Genomic DNA, 15,958 nt, shown 5'->3' with positions numbered 1-15,958 from the left:
TTACGTGGTTTGTGACAACCCTGCCTCACACAAAGCCCAATGGAATGACGATATTTTTCAAAACTATGTTGCTGCTGCTAAATGTTCTGCCTCTAACTTAAAAGATCAGTTCTGAACATGTCATATATTCACAGATGCCATTAGAAGCTGTTTAATTTATTAATCAAAGCTTCTGCTTTTTCTCAGAGAGATGATTGAGTGAGTCACAGGCTGTTGAATCCTATCTCAGGTAAACTGAAGTGATGTGCAGCAGATGTTTGGGTGTGCCGTAATCTGTCTGAACTTGAGATGCAGAGACGGCTGAATGCTGAAATGTCTGCTTTGATCTGAGTTTCACTGCATTATCAGAATGGACGTGTGGAAATCGTGTGAATTAAGCCACGGGGTGGATTCACTGTTCTGTGCATCATCTTTAATGTGTGCAGCCGGATTTATAAAACAACATCATTAAAACGGTCCTACTTTTTTCATACACTATGTGTTAAAACATCCTTGCATGATGTCATAATGCTGCTTGTGTTGGTGCTCATTTGAGATGTGTTTGCTAATTAGACTGTCGCTGTTTAGCAGTATTTTAAAGACAGCTGATGACTACTCAGCTACAAATGTTCCAAGTCATGACTTTTAATTTTATTGCTACATGCTGCAGTTCTTTAGTAAACCTGAATGACAGCTGTCAATTGTTAATGTTAAGTGAAGTGTTCAATAAGGTCTAGTTTTTTATTTATATTGCCCCATTATATGATTGCACTCTAAAACAGTTTTAACGGTATGTTGAATTTTGCACTGCATTGCATTGTGCTTTATAGAGTTAATTATTTTTTTTCTCCATAATGTGATTTTAAAATCATTGCCTTAATGACAAACTGCTTTATATATATATATATATATATATATATATATATATATATATATATATATATATATATATATAGGCTATATATATATATTTGCCTATGATATAATATATCATCCAGTATATAAAGTATATCATATAGTACAGTACAGTATATACAGTATTACTTTTTTTTTCAATTAAAATGTAAAAAAAATATTCTATTTTAATTATAACAAAAGAATTGGGAAAAAAATTGTGAATTAAGTTTATTTATTTTTATTTTATTTTATTTTTATTTAATTGGAAAGTAAGTACAATTATCATAAGTATAAGATGGTATAGTATTTTTTATTGTATTTTTCCTGTTATATGTTAAGCAAGAATGAAATGTTTTGTGGGTGGCATACATCAGTCCTGAAATGAGTTAAAAATTTGATTTTTGCTCCATATTCCAGGGGAGCCAGGCAACTGCTAAAATAACGTGATAGGCGCTTTAACACGCTGCCCGCAACAGCGCCTCCCCAAGCGTCACTACAATCCGGCTTCACTGTACTCTCCGCGCACCTGGAGATCCGCGTAACGACGCGTAGCATCTGCTGACGTCTGGACATTGCGCGCGGTCCGAGCATTCTTGAAGGTGCATTTTGCTCAGCATCGCCGCCGCGAGATCCAGAGAGGCAGGCAGCCTCCCGGAAGAAAAATAGCTCAGTCTGCGCGATGCACGAGACGCAGAACGTAACGACCGGCACGCATCGTGGGAGCGCAGTATTGTGGAATCGGGTCGTTGTGTAAACTTTCCCGCACAAACTGCCTGGGATGTGACAGACAGGGGTGCCATTGCTCTCCGGTGACAAGTGGACTGTATTTACACCATCCTTCTAAATAAGGAAGCAGGGCTGTCAGACATATGACCACCGTCCCGATTTGGGCGCTGCTAGAGTGCCCATCGCATCCCATGATCGCGCGCAAGCTGTCCAATAAGGCTCAGCATGCGACCCCCATTGCGCACGTGGAGTGACAGCAGCGTCCCATCATCATCAGTCCGCCGCTCCAACTTTCTCTCTCTCTCTCTCTCTCTCTTTCTCTATCTCTCTCTATCCTCCCCCATCCCCTGATATATGATGTCATTCATGTAAGGATGAGAGTGGCTTCTGAGGTGAGATAGGGATTTTGGTGAGTGGCATTCTCCACGACCCAAAGCTTCGGAACTGCAAAACATGGTCATCACCACCTTCTCCACCTCAAGTCGTGTCTCCGCGCTCTCTTCCCGTTCTTCCGCCGCTCTCATCTCGGGCCACCGTCGCATGCCCGAAGTTCTGACCTGCCTCGCTAAATTAAGCCTGCAGCACCATGCCGAGGGAAGAAAAACTAGAAGAGTGGTATTTTTAGTGTCATTAATTTTGACCACGTGTCCCGAAGGTAAACCCGATGGCCATTGCGCAAAGGCTCCTCATCAGTATGTCCTGCGAGGCCAACGCGCAACACTGGCCAAGGACTGCCGTTCTGCTCTTGGGATTGCTCCTATTTGGGATTGTGTCCTCCAGTCCGCTTCCGAGTAGGACTAATAGGACAACTTTACTGGAGAAGCGATGGGAGAGCCTCTTCTCCCGCTCCGTGCTGGGGATCTCTGGAGAGAGACCAGAGGCGAACTGGGAGAATGACTATTTGCTGGGCATCAAAAGAGTGCGGAGGCTGTACTGCAATGTAGGCATCGGGTTTCATCTTCAGGTCCTCCCAGACGGCAAGATAAACGGTGTACATAATGAGAACCAGTACAGTGAGTTCACGGAATAATGCAGTACTTAATTGCGCAGAGCTCTTTATTCTTTAGAAGCGACACTCGTCTTTGGAGGCAAAGACAAATCTATTAAAACACACACACACACACACACACACACACACAGAGAGAGAGAGAGAGAGAGACATACACATACACAGTATCCCTTAGTGCTAAATATCTGCGCTGGGCTAAAACACGACATGAATGCTGAGACGGATATAGATGCCAGCTTATTTTTACACCGGCTCCTTGAGCGGCCCAGAAGCGCTTAGAGCATGCACGACTCTCCAAGTGTAAGGGATGTTCGTCTTTCGGCAATAATGTAGTAACCTAGTGGCGCGAGAGAGGCCGTTTGCGCATCCACAACTGGCACCTGCAGAGGTTCCACCCACCGCATGCCTTCTTGTTCTGAGTCCCGCGGAGTCGCTTCACTGTGTGTAACATTCTTGTTCTGTTTGAGCAGGTCTCACAGAGATCTCCACTGTGGCCAGAGGAGTGGTTAGCCTGTACGGTGTGAAAAGCAAGATGTTTGTCGCAATGAATAACAGAGGAAGGCTGTACGGAACGGTAGGTGTGCGCAACCGTGGGCTTTCTTCCTGCCTGCCACATGCAACGAGGCTTTGCATCCCCGAAAATCTACTGTGTGTGTGTTAAACAGGTGATGCTTTCTTTGTGCGTTTTCAATGCATTTGGCACGTGATGGGGTCGCGAGAGTAATATTAGTGTTTACGGCGTGTGCTGCATTCAATTATTCATGCTTTATTAATATAATTTGTTGCCACAGCTGCACGGCTTTTGGAAATTATTATTAAATGGTGCTTTAGATCCAGGCACAGCGCCAAAGCGATTCGCAAGCACGAGTAAAAGGTTTATAATAATTGCCTGCATTAATCTTATACTAACGCCTCATTCTTTTATATTAGCTGGTAGTTAGTTGTAGGTCATTAGGTATAGTCGCACATGCAGTGCATAGTTGCAGTTCTCATCTAGCTTTACACTTTATCTTATATACCGTGTTATATTGGGGGGAATCCTGGTAAATTGGGAAATGGCACAAATTAACCTGAATGTGTAATGTAATCTGTGCATAAATTTAAATATTTTGTAGATCAGCTTGTATTTACACATTGATTTGAACAGGTAATAAAAGTAGCAGTGATTTACATGTAATGTGTTAAATTTAAAGTGTGTCTGCAGGTTTGAAGGGTAAAAGATAAATTTGGCTGAAGTTTAGGTGTGACAAGCACAGTGCAAAACTGGTCCTTAGGGGCCCATGAGCGCATGACAAGTCTGTCCAAAAACTGCAGAGCGTTGCTAGAGCATCCTCTGGATGAGCAGAGATAAAGCAGACACCACAGGCTGGTCTTGCAGTCATCATTAAAGTGGTTGTTAATTAAAAGGCCTGTTTAGCTCAGGGATTATCAGGTTAATGGGTTTCTTGAACCAGGCTCAGCTGAAAGTTTCTTTGCAAATTTGTTCAGTATATTGTCTTTTATGGGAAATCAGGCTGAGAAACTGGTCTGTTCAAGAGGTTAGATCTATTTCACTTAAAGTCATTTGCAAAACAGTGCTGTTGTTTATGAGTTCACAGAAGCCTCATTTATTTGCTCAAATGTTTGAATCATTGAAATAGAAAAGCACTAAAAGTAATGAAAGGCAGTGCATTGTGCATTGCAGGGTTATCTCACTAAAACTAAAACTCTATTACCTAACTAACTCTATTTTCTAACTTAAACTAAAACCACACACACACACACACACACACACACACACACACACACACACACACACACACACACACACACACACACACACACATTTGTTACTTTAAATAAAATAAACGTTTTTATTTCAGCAGTTGCCAAAGCAAATTTTCTAATTTTCAGTTAATTTAACTTAAGTACTAAAATAACTAGAAATAGTAAAACAAAAATAACACATTTTCCAGATGTCATTTAACTGAACTTGATGAACTAAAACGATTAAAACTTATTAAAAAAAAACTTACAATTAAAATAACATGATAAACACAACAAAATCACTTAAACTTTAACCAAATTTAAAACAAAAAACCGAGACTAATAATAAATATACATACACTCACTGGCCAAATCGATTAGGTACACCTTGCTAGTACCAGGTTGGACCCCCTTTTGCCTTCAGAACTGCCTTAATTCTTCATGGCATAGATTCAACAAGGTGTTGGAAACATTCCTTAGAGATTTGGGTCCATATTGACATCATAGCATGATGCGAATTCCATGATGCAAATCTCCTGTTCCACCACATCCCAAAGCTGCTCTATTGGATTAAGATATAGTGACTGTGGAGGTCATTTGAGTAAAGTGAACTCATTGTCATGTTAAAGAAGCCAGTCTAAGATGATTTGAGCTTTGTGACATGGTGCATTATCCTTCTGGAAGTAGCCATCAGAAGATGGGTACACATTAGTCATAAAGGGATGGACATGGTCAGCAACAATACTCAGGTAGTCTGTGGCGTTTTAACGATGCTCAATTGGTACTAAGGTGTCCAAAGTGTGCTAAGAAAATATCCCCCACCATTACATCACCACCAGCAGCTTGAACCATTGAGACAAGACAGGATGAATCCATGCTTTCATGTTCTTTATGCCAAATTCTGACCCTACCATCTGAATGTCACAGCAGAAATCGAGACTCATCAGTCCAGGCAACATTTTTCCAATCTTCTATTGTCCAGTTTTGGTGAGCCTGTGTAAATTGTAGACTCCTGTTCTTTGCTGACAGGAGCAGCACTCAGTGTGGTCTTCTGCTGCTGTAGCCCATCTGCTTAAGGGTTCGACATGGTGTGTGTTCAGAGATGGTATTCTGCATACCTTGGTTGTAATGAGTGGTTATTTGAGTTACTGTTGCCTTTCTATCATCTCTAACCAGTCTGCCCATTCTCCTCTGACCTCTGACATTAACTGGGCATTTTCGTCCACACAACTGCCGCTCACTGTATATTTTCTCTTTTTCGGACCATTCTTTGTAAAGCCTAGAGATGGTTATGCATGAAAATCCCAGTAAATCAGCAGTTGTTGATCAGTCAGACCCTCGTCTGGCACCAACAACCATTCCACATTCAAAGTCACTTAATTCCCCTTTCTTCCCCATTTTGACACTCGGTTTGAACTTCAGCAAATCGTCTTCACCACATCTAGATGCCTAAATTCATTGATTTGCTGCCATGTGATTGGCTGAATAGCAATTTGTGTTACCAAGCAATTGAACAGGTTTACCTTATAAAGTGCCCAGTGAGTGTATATATAAACTAAAATAGTTTCTCAACGATATTAAAACCTCACAAAATGCAAATTTTCATTTAGTTTACCACGACATACCAAAATAACTAAAACTTAAAATGAAAAGAAAAAAACTATACAGACATATAAAAAAAACTAATAAAAATGACAAAAACACTCAACAAAATGACTAAATAAATTAATAAATAGGTAAAATTGTAATGCTTAAAACTATTTTGAAGAATAAGTATCTCAGTGATACTAAAATAACACTGGTGCCTCTGACTGAATGCTGGCATTCACATTCCTTCTCTTCTCCGTCTTTCAGGCTACCTTTAAAGATGAATGCAAGTTCAAGGAGACCCTGCTGCCAAATAACTACAATGCCTATGAGTCCTCTGTTTACAAGGGATTCTATGTCGCTCTCAGCAAACACGGCCGAGTGAAGCGAGGCAACAAGGCCACCACCGCCATGACAGTCACCCACTTCCTCCCACGAATATGAGCAGACTCTTGCAATAATTCTTCATTTGCACTGATCTCCCCGAGAGATCTGAAAACTGACACACAAACATACAAGAAACTGCAAGAATGTCACCAAAATAGTACTACTACATTTTTATATGTATATTTGGATAGGTTAGCTTTTTATTAGGATCTCTGAATATTCTATCCATCGCTGCTTACTTCTTTTCTTTATACATATATATATTATTGGTCATGGATGTGGAGGCTCTCCCTGCCTTCCTTTCTGTAATCAGGTGCTTGCCAAGAATCAAACAGACTCTACGATGGATGATGGAAGTCCTCCTCAGCTTTTTATAGTGAAATTATGTTTTTTATTACCTCAAAGAGCTACCTAGATGGTTTAAAAGAATGCATGTAGTTTTGCTTGTTACTTTTAGTTCTGTCTGAGCCGATACAAGCATAATTTTTTTACAAATATTTGACAATTTTGTTTTCTGTTTTTCTCATTCTTAGGGGTTGTGCAAGCACTTAAAAGAAAGCAGATCTCTCTTGCTGCATGTCGCACTGAGGTGCCTTGGCATTCCCGCACACCGCCCCTTTAACATGCATGCTCTGAACGCCCCAGGGCGTCAGAAATAGGGCTGATATGTTAGCCAGGGCCCCGCGGGGACTGTCCCACAAGGGCCCCAGAGAGGGGCGAGGGGGATGGGTGTGCATCTCTGCTTTATTTTACTTTTCTCTAATTAGAGAACACTGTATGAGACACGAGAGCAGCTTGTAAACATTGATCATCTCTGGCATTCGGCATCATCTGCTGTCAACTAAGAAATGAGGTATAACTTTAGCCCCTTTCACTGGTAATCCCAGTAAATTGGCATAAAACTTACGAGTACGCAGTGGCTTTGTACTGCTAAGAGACCATTCATGCATCAGTACAAAAATACTGGTGAACTCTGTGATGTCAGTCACTCGAAGTGATGCAGTACTTTTTCTTCGTTAGCTCGTATGCATTTTGAGTTTGACAAAAAATGTTGCCTTCTGAGCAACAGGAGTAAGGGGATGATTATGGAAACCTGTTTCCTCCACCAAATATAAAAAAGTTTAATCGATAATTGCTGTTTTTTATTGCACAATTTTGACTTTTGAAAAAGTGAACATTACGCAATTCTGAGAAGTCCAAATTGTGAGGTATAGACTTGCATTTGAGAGATAATTAGTTGCAATTTTCATGGCAAGAAAAAAATGGTGTTTTGATCTTAAAAACACAAAACAGCACACAATAGTATCCAAAACACTGCTAGAACCGATTTACTGGTATTTTATTTTCTCTAAACTGTTATTTACCAGTACAGATAAATGCGTGAAAGGGGCTATTATCTTTTCTAGCTGAACCCCTATTGGAGCTTTTAGGCTGTACATTTTATTTGTATGACTAGACTCTTTTTGCAATCAGAATTAAACTTTATATAAAGAAAACTGGAAAATAAAAACAACTAAAAAGTGAGAAATCTACAGGGGAACTGATGCAAGCGCACACTTAAAATTTTAAACATGGCCGGTTCGATTATACTATTGCTTACCACAGGTTTGCCTGAACAAAAGGAGCACTTGAAAATAAGCTTTAAGCATTGCTGTGAATGAGGACGTCTTCTAAACCAATGAAAATACTGTAAATACTGACTGTGCACTGAATATGCCAGTAGCTCGGAGCTTTGTTGCTTGTTGCTAAAGGCACACTGCCATCCATGATGGTGACTGATTCAAGGGAATATGTGCAGTATATGTTTATTTATTTTTGCTTCTGATGTGAGTATTTTTGTGTGCACCTGTCCATGTGTAGATGCTTGTGCGTGTGCGTGTGTGTGTGTGTGTGTGTGTGTGTGTGTGTGTTTGTGTGTGTGTGTGTGTGTGTGAATTCTGGTCGAGGGGGCAGTCGAGTCTGGCTCTTTCCTGTTGCTGCAGATGCACTGCAGTGGCACTCGCTGCTGCTCTATGCAAATGTAATTACAGGGCAGACACCATGTGGCATCCAAACTGAGGGACGCTCACTGTATTTTAAGATTTTGGTATGTCTGCTTTTGTTTGCATCAGTTTCTGTCACCAAATTTCACCCCACACTGTTTATTGAACCATTGTGTTGTTCTGAAAACTTTTACCTAATTTGGTGTTTTCAGTTAAAATGGCCTTTTGAAAATTGCTTGTAAATCTCTCAATAATGCTATATTGTCACCAAATCTTGGATTTAATATTTTTGTCAACTTGTTTTCTTTCAATTAGCACAGGTTTTTATTTATTCCTGGACTGGTTGGTTGTAGGCCTCACTGATCTGAGTTTATGGACCTTGGGTTTTGCGTGAAAAAACATTATTTGCGGATCACGTCGGCATTGGTCACTCAAAAACTGAGGTGCATTAATTCAGATTATTGACACCCTTGATCAAACAGTTCCAAAGACAAAACTAATGTTAATTCAAAGAAAACAGGTTGATAAAAAGATTGAATCCAGGATTTGTCAAAAAAAAAAAAAATAGCGTAATGAGAAAATTGTTGGCTAATTTTTGGTTGGTTGTTCATATTAGAGGTGGAGCGAGGTGGAAAAACCTCCAAAAAAGTTAAATAAAAAAAAAAAAATAAATTAATAAATTTTGTTCAAATGTTGTGAAGTTGCTATACCATGTGTAAGCAATGTCAGTAAGTTTTAGTCCAGTGCGATAACATTAACTAGCAATTTTGAAAAACAGAAAATCTCTTCGGTTCAGCATGAGGGTTAAAGGGAAAGGAATCGAAAGGAATGAGGTTATTTTAGAAAGACTTATGGTCTGGTTGTTTGTTCAGTCTGTTTGAAGCATGTGGGGGTGGAATACCTGAGCGGAGGGTATGCTGGTGACGTCTCCCTCGCAACATGGGTAATCTTGTAAAAGCCACTGTGCACAGAAGCCTTGAGATTCCAGTAGCGCTAGGGTTCTTTGTGGTTTTCCATCCAACTTTAGTCCAAGGTCATAGCCACGGAGTTGAACTGGTCGAAAACGTCCGTCCAAGGTCTCGTTTCTTTTTCTCAAGTCAATTGTGGTCTCATTATCATGTGTTTGGATCCATGCTGCTGAATTTACAATTGCTGTGTTGCATGGACTCCTGTAATTTCCACATGATATCATGCAGTCCCTTCCCTTCACAGATTTGGTCATGCGAATTTGGCTGAACAACAGAAAGTTGCTTGGTTTTAAAGTGATTTCTGTGTGAGCTGTGCTTCGTACATCTCTACACTAAATGGATCTTTTTTCCCTAAATTTTGCCTACAGTTTAGTCAGCATTAAATCAAACTCATCCCTAGTTAATTTCTTCACGTCGGTTCCTGATATTCTTGAGATTTATTGATCCACGTTATTCCAAAGAATCTCTGTCATATTTTAGCAAAATTGTAAATGGCCACTGTTACAAGATTTTAATCATTTCTGATGGTCTAAATCAAGTCCCAATCCTATGTTTTTTCCCATTAAATATGCATTTTCACTCAGAAGTTCATCGCATTAGAGAAGTAAATTGGTTACTGTTTTATGAAACAATGAATCCAAACAAATTCAACTTGGAAATTCAACTTTTACACCATGGTGATTTATTATTTATGTGATTTGTACAAAAATTTACAATTTTTGGAAAATAGTAAGCATGACGCTTCACTTCTAAACCTAACCCACAGGTCGTACAAAAACGTACCAATACAAATTAGCCACCAGTTCGCCAACCATAAAACAGCTTTGAATTGCAGTGAGATTGTGTTGCTGGCTCATTCACATTTGTTTGCTACTATATGAAAAGGAAAGTTTTTGTGGGACTGGCTTCTTCCTCTAGCGCAGTAAATATATCAGGACAGACCTCTGCAGGACTGACGCAATACTTTAGGGAGACAAAAAAAGCCCATAATTTCTCACCTCTGCCAAGCTGCTTGTTTTGAGGTCTCATCTGTGAAGAGATGTTTCAGTATTCAAAGGCATTCAGTCAGTACTTGTCCATTAACAAGTTTCTTGTCATTAATGTGCCATTGTATTTAACATTGACTGTATTTAGCTGATGTGCCTCAGAATTAATATCACTGTGAGTCCAAGTGAGACTTGCACACTTACGAAAAACAATAAAACACATTTATAGGACAGAAATGTAGCTATTTAACAGCCATCTATGGTCACAACTTTTACCATCATCTAACATTTTTGCTTTGGTTTCACAGAAAAGTTTAACTTCATTCAAACTTATAATTAAAATATCTCAAAGGTAATCGTCAAGCAGACTGATACTGAAACGCCGCAAGTCAACTTATATTAATGAACTATTTTAATACAGTTTGTCTTCTGAATGTGTTATAAAGATGCGTTAGGAATTGAAGAGTTAAATCAGGAAGCCAAATGTTACTGTTTCTTTCATTTGTGTCCTGATTGTGACAATACCATCTTAAGTCTGTGAAGAATGAACGATATGCGTGAACATTTGGTAATCAGAGTCATCTGATATGCTGATGTATGTCGCTTGGATTTATAGCAACAGCTGTAAAAATGTTTATTGGGCATAGAATGTAGACACCAGTTTCCTGGTACACTCTGAACTCATGAGAAAAATGTGTGTGCATGAAGGACGGCAAGCTGTCACTGGCTGAATCCTCCTCACATATGCAGGGAGGGTTTCTGGAATCTTTGGAGCACCAGAGGCATTAGAACGGGATTCCAGTTCGTTGCTTTGCACTGTCTTTGTTTTGAAATGACTTTGTGCAGCTGATCCTGTTACAGTGAAGACCCCATATCTGTGAGGCCTCATTAATCATTTAGTGTGATTTTTTTTTTCCACTAGCATACCACATACTTTCTTTTATCTATTTTCTCTGATGAAAACGGTATCCAAAATGGCATGCATACTTTTACCAATATATATAGTCTTTTAATTTTTAATTAATTGGTTTAATAGTAGGGTGTATTATATTCGTTACACTCAGTTCATATCCAAAATATAATTGTCATTCTGCACATCAGTGAAATCCAGGATTTTGTGTGTCTGTATATTCTCTGTTTAAAAGTGTGTTTCTGTCCGCTACTCTTTATAAAGACATCTCTCACCCCTGAATTAGTTCATATTTCTTTTTTGAAAGTATAGGAAACTAATACTTTACATAGGACATAATCATGTGTTTCTGAGTACAAGCATTGATGCTATGTATAAATACAGATATATTTGAGAAAAATATTTTTTTTCCCTTTACTTTTCTACGTATGTGCTGTGCACAGCAGTTTAGTCATATTCCTGATGTTATAAAACTGTTTCCTTTTTTCTTTTATTCATTTGTGTGTGTTTTTGTTCACATTTTAATTATGCTCAAAGTAGCAAGTACAGTGAGCAGTCATGCACAGTGTGCCCAGAACTGATTCTTTTCTAGAAATAATGCTGCTAGGATGTCACACTCATACAGGATCATTTATACAACATGGCAACAGTTCAATAAACTACTGCAAGTAATTCACAAACTTCTTCCCTGGTTATTTGATGTTTTTCTGATGATATTGATATGCAAACCTGACAGTTAAAAGGCATCCATTGGATCCAGTTTTTCTGTAAATGTTTTCTTTTTCTTCTTCATAATGTTAAACATATACAGTATAATAAACAGATAATCATTATTTCTCCAAAGCCCAAAATTATGGTTAATTCTTTACAAATTGCTTTAAAAAAAATGTACAAATCGTTTCCATTTTTTAATTCTAAAATATAAGTAGAAAAGTAAAAAATAAATAATATGATACAAATATAATATATATATATACAGTCATTAGTTTATATGTATATTGCTATATCATGTTATTATATATTATTAGATATATATTGATAATGAATATGGTTTATTTTTCATGTTTATTTATGTTTTTTTTTTTCAGCGTTATCGCACACAGCTTTGCTCAATTTTTGGTGCGTTACTTGTGCGTGGATGAGGCACAGGTTCCCTCTGCTGGCCTACTTTAAGAAGTTCAGATTGGGGTCATACTATATATATCTGTTCAGGACACTAAGCATGCGTTCAGGCACCTAATACAGGTGCAAAGAAATGGTACAAAACTGTTACTGAATAATATTAACTTTTAAAGTACTAATATGTGACATTTTGGTGTAGATAAAACAAGATACCGCCCTAACAGGTCTGTACATTTTGTATAGGTTAGACAATCCTAAATAGCCTAAATGAACATAGGTGATATTTCACAGTTAATTGATTTAGCATTTTTTAAATATTGGGAGACAACCAACTGATTCGCACATGCACAAAAACTTTTAAAATGTATTCTTGTTTTCAGTTTTGTTTTGACAGCAAGATGTCAAGATACATAGAAAGTCAAAGCTGTGCTAAATTGACAAGCCAATTATGGTTAACCAGTCAATTACCTTCATAACAAACAGAAGGTGGACATGTTGAATCCGCCTCCTCACATCCTCTGGCTCTGCGGGCGAGTGTTGCGTAAAGGAGTGGCACAGGATGCGTTTAAATAGCCGCGCTCACAAACTTTCACGCATCACAAGTCCTTCAGCTCTGCACACTGGTTTTGCGCTTCGTGAAGATGCGTTGCGCAGTTTCCAATCTGCACGTGCTGCTCTCCCCCGTCCTCGCGCTGTGGATCACGGTTCTCCAGGGATTCAGACCTGCGGATGCTGCCCCTAACCCCTCTCCCCTCCTGGGCTCCAGCTGGGGGAACCCGCGGAGGTACATCCACCTTCAGACCACCTCGGACTTAAACAACTTCTACTTGGAGATCAGCCCGAACGGACATGTGCGCAAAACTACAAACCGGGGGTCCTACAGTGAGTAGCCCTTCTTGTTTTTGATCAGCATAATATCCATATTAAGGATATAAGGCCAGTAAAATAAAAATTAAACTCTCATCAGTCTATGAATCATGACTAATTGTTTTATATAACCTATGTATTTATCATTGTTTTATCTATAAAATAATGTCCCTCTTTATGTTCTGCATTCAACAGGTGTTATTTTATTGAAAGCAGAGAGCAGAGACCGTCTGGCAATATTTGGAGTGAAAAGTAACCTATTTTTGTGCATGGACGCAGGAGGAACTCTTTACACATCTGTAAGTATTCAAACAAATAAAAAATAAGATATAACAAGTAGGTATTATCTTTTATTATCTTATTAATATGAATACAGTACTAAGTGCAGTCGGAATGGAATCTAAAAGTTGTAACATTGAATTTGACTGGTTTTATTTAAATGCTAATGTCACAGAATAAACCTAAATACATTAATTTATGCAAAGAATTTACATTTTATGGGTTAAATAAAGTAGAAACAGCTCTAGCAAGTGCGGGTAATTAGATTTACAATATAATAGCCTATCTATAAAGGTTATAGGTTATAGCCAAATGTTCACATATTAACATTAAAAATGCTAAAAACTTCTTGATTGGTTTACTCGTTTTTTTTTGCTGTTGTTTTTTTTTTTTTTTTTTTTTTACTACATAGGGTGAAATACTAATAAATATAATGGGACATTTCAAATAATTTTACAATAAAGTAGCCTAACGTTAAATATACACCTTTTGGGGATGAAAATGTTGTGTTTGAAATTTTTGGTGGCTTTCAGTACCCTATAGCCTTTTATAAAGTTGCAATAGCCTATATCAGATAATAAAATATAGGCCTACATTTTTATATATTTATTTATTTTCCTATAAATACATTTTCAGTCGTAAAACCGTAAAAAAAATTACGGAAGAGTTCTGGCAACGTAAATTTTACAGATTTATTTTTACAGCCGGCGAAAACGCAAGAAAATGTAGAAATGAAGTTTGAAATAAGTTTGATTCGTTATTTAACTATTTGTATGTTTTTATATCTTTAGACTGTTTGCAACAAGGAAGACTGTCTTTTTCACCACAAACTTTTGGAAAACCATCGTGACGTTTATTACTCCACCAATCATGGCATACTGCTTAACCTGGACGGGGCGAAACAGGTGTTCATAGCGGGACAAAACCTCCCTCAGTCCTCTCTCTTTTTATCCGAGAAAAACACTGTTCCACTGGAGCGCCTGCAGCACCGGGAGAGGAGGAACCGGCAGGTGAATCCATCAGACCCGCTGAACGCGCTCCGGTACGGAGAGGCGTCAGACTCCAGAGCTGCCCAAGAGGACGATGGGGACACAGACTCTGAGCCGTCAGAGGGTCGAAACATCTCCAGGGAGACTCTGGTTTCTCCTTCCGATGATGACCCGTGGGATCTTCTTCAAGACACGAGCCCCGGCAGTCCCCGGGTTTCAGCAGTTGTTGGATAAAGTTACAGATCCTCCATGGCGTGACTGTTGAACCGCAAAGTTAGTGTGGCACCATAATATTTTCATCATAAATAAGTGTTTTTAAGGACATATATTTCAAACCAACTTCACTTGTACGCTCTTAAAAATAAAGGTTCCAAAATAAAGTTTTTTATTTTTCTTATAAAAAATTTTCCACTTCAAAGAACCTTTGTGCGATATAAAGGTTCCATGAAAGTCCATGGAACTATCAGTAGGCCTACCAATAAAGAGCCTTTATTTTTAAAAGTAGAAATCTACAGATTATTTAGGCTGTCGTGTATCTCCATCTCACCAAACCTGAAAAACCTACTTTGTTCTTTGTACTAGTTTTTTCTCCTGCCACCACAAATTTGTCTTTGGTGCTGGACACCACCTGTGGACGAAAATGGTCAAACAAAGAAAATATTTATTTATTTAATGAATTAAATATGTTTAATTTATGGTATTTATATGTTTGCTTTAAAGGTTAGATGTGCAGTGAAATGATATACTCATTTTAAATAAAATTTTGTTTCTTGATTAAAGAAAATGTGCTCTTTTATTTGTGCCTTTGTCTTCAGTAAGTAAGCTGATTCAAAATCATCTGTTTGTCACTTGTTGGTTGCTGGACTCCACATTGGAAATTTTAACTGGTTTAACATTGACTTTCCCATCATTAGAGGTGAATAATGAACTCTCTGAATCAGTCTAAAAAGATCAATCTGAGTCTCTAAGAATAAACCTTTCCACATTCTGTTTTGTTTCCAGTGTCAACGGCTTCACTTTGGCTATTTTTGGATGAAGGGCCTTAAAAAGAGACAAGTCACACTATGACCTGCTTATGCTATATAAGATAGAGATTTGCACTTAGATGTTTTGAGGATAATTTTCTGAATTAAGGCAAAACATATTAACTATAGTAAGATGTAACAGTGTTACATAATTTAATTACAAAATAACTGTAATCCATGAAAAAAACGTGTAATTAAATTAAAGTGGGTTTAATCTGAATATTTTCTGTAAAAAGCTATATTGAAGAATACTAATTTGTTGCTTTGCCTGATTTTGATGTGCATGATGCCTTCTGTCACTGAAAATAGAACATTTATCAATAAGTAATCAAATGTAATCAGTTACATTACTTTAATAATGGGGGAAGTCGTGGCCTAATGGTTAGAGAGTCGGACTGGCAATCGAAAGGTTGTGAGTTCGAGTCTTGGGCCGGCAGGAATTGTGGGTGGGGTGAGTGCATGTATAGTTCTTTCTCTCCACCCTCAATACCACGACTTA

The 15,958-nt window shown here is 38.3% G+C and overlaps 2 protein-coding genes across 2 annotated transcripts; both read left to right on the top strand.

Annotated features, from left to right (window-relative positions):
* The first annotated feature begins 1,221 nt into the window (after nucleotides 1-1,221).
* Nucleotides 1,222-7,671, top strand: LOC132105530 (fibroblast growth factor 6-like). The gene is made up of 3 exons (XM_059510701.1): nucleotides 1,222-2,615; nucleotides 3,082-3,185; nucleotides 6,212-7,671. The coding sequence occupies exons 1-3, from the start codon at nucleotides 2,267-2,269 to the stop codon at nucleotides 6,386-6,388; spliced, it is 630 nt and encodes a 209-aa protein (XP_059366684.1). The 5' UTR covers nucleotides 1,222-2,266; the 3' UTR covers nucleotides 6,389-7,671.
* A 5,142-nt stretch (nucleotides 7,672-12,813) lies between these two features.
* LOC132106235 (fibroblast growth factor 23-like) lies at nucleotides 12,814-15,166 on the top strand. The gene is made up of 3 exons (XM_059511873.1): nucleotides 12,814-13,181; nucleotides 13,362-13,465; nucleotides 14,237-15,166. Exons 1-3 carry the CDS (start codon nucleotides 12,941-12,943, stop codon nucleotides 14,666-14,668), a joined length of 777 nt encoding a protein of 258 aa, XP_059367856.1. The 5' UTR covers nucleotides 12,814-12,940; the 3' UTR covers nucleotides 14,669-15,166.
* Nucleotides 15,167-15,958: the final 792 nt, after the last annotated feature.

The sequence above is a fragment of the Carassius carassius genome, chromosome 26 (assembly GCF_963082965.1).
Source record: "Carassius carassius chromosome 26, fCarCar2.1, whole genome shotgun sequence".
Classification (NCBI taxonomy): domain Eukaryota; kingdom Metazoa; phylum Chordata; class Actinopteri; order Cypriniformes; family Cyprinidae; genus Carassius; species Carassius carassius.
This window is presented reverse-complemented; position numbering and strand designations above follow the sequence as displayed.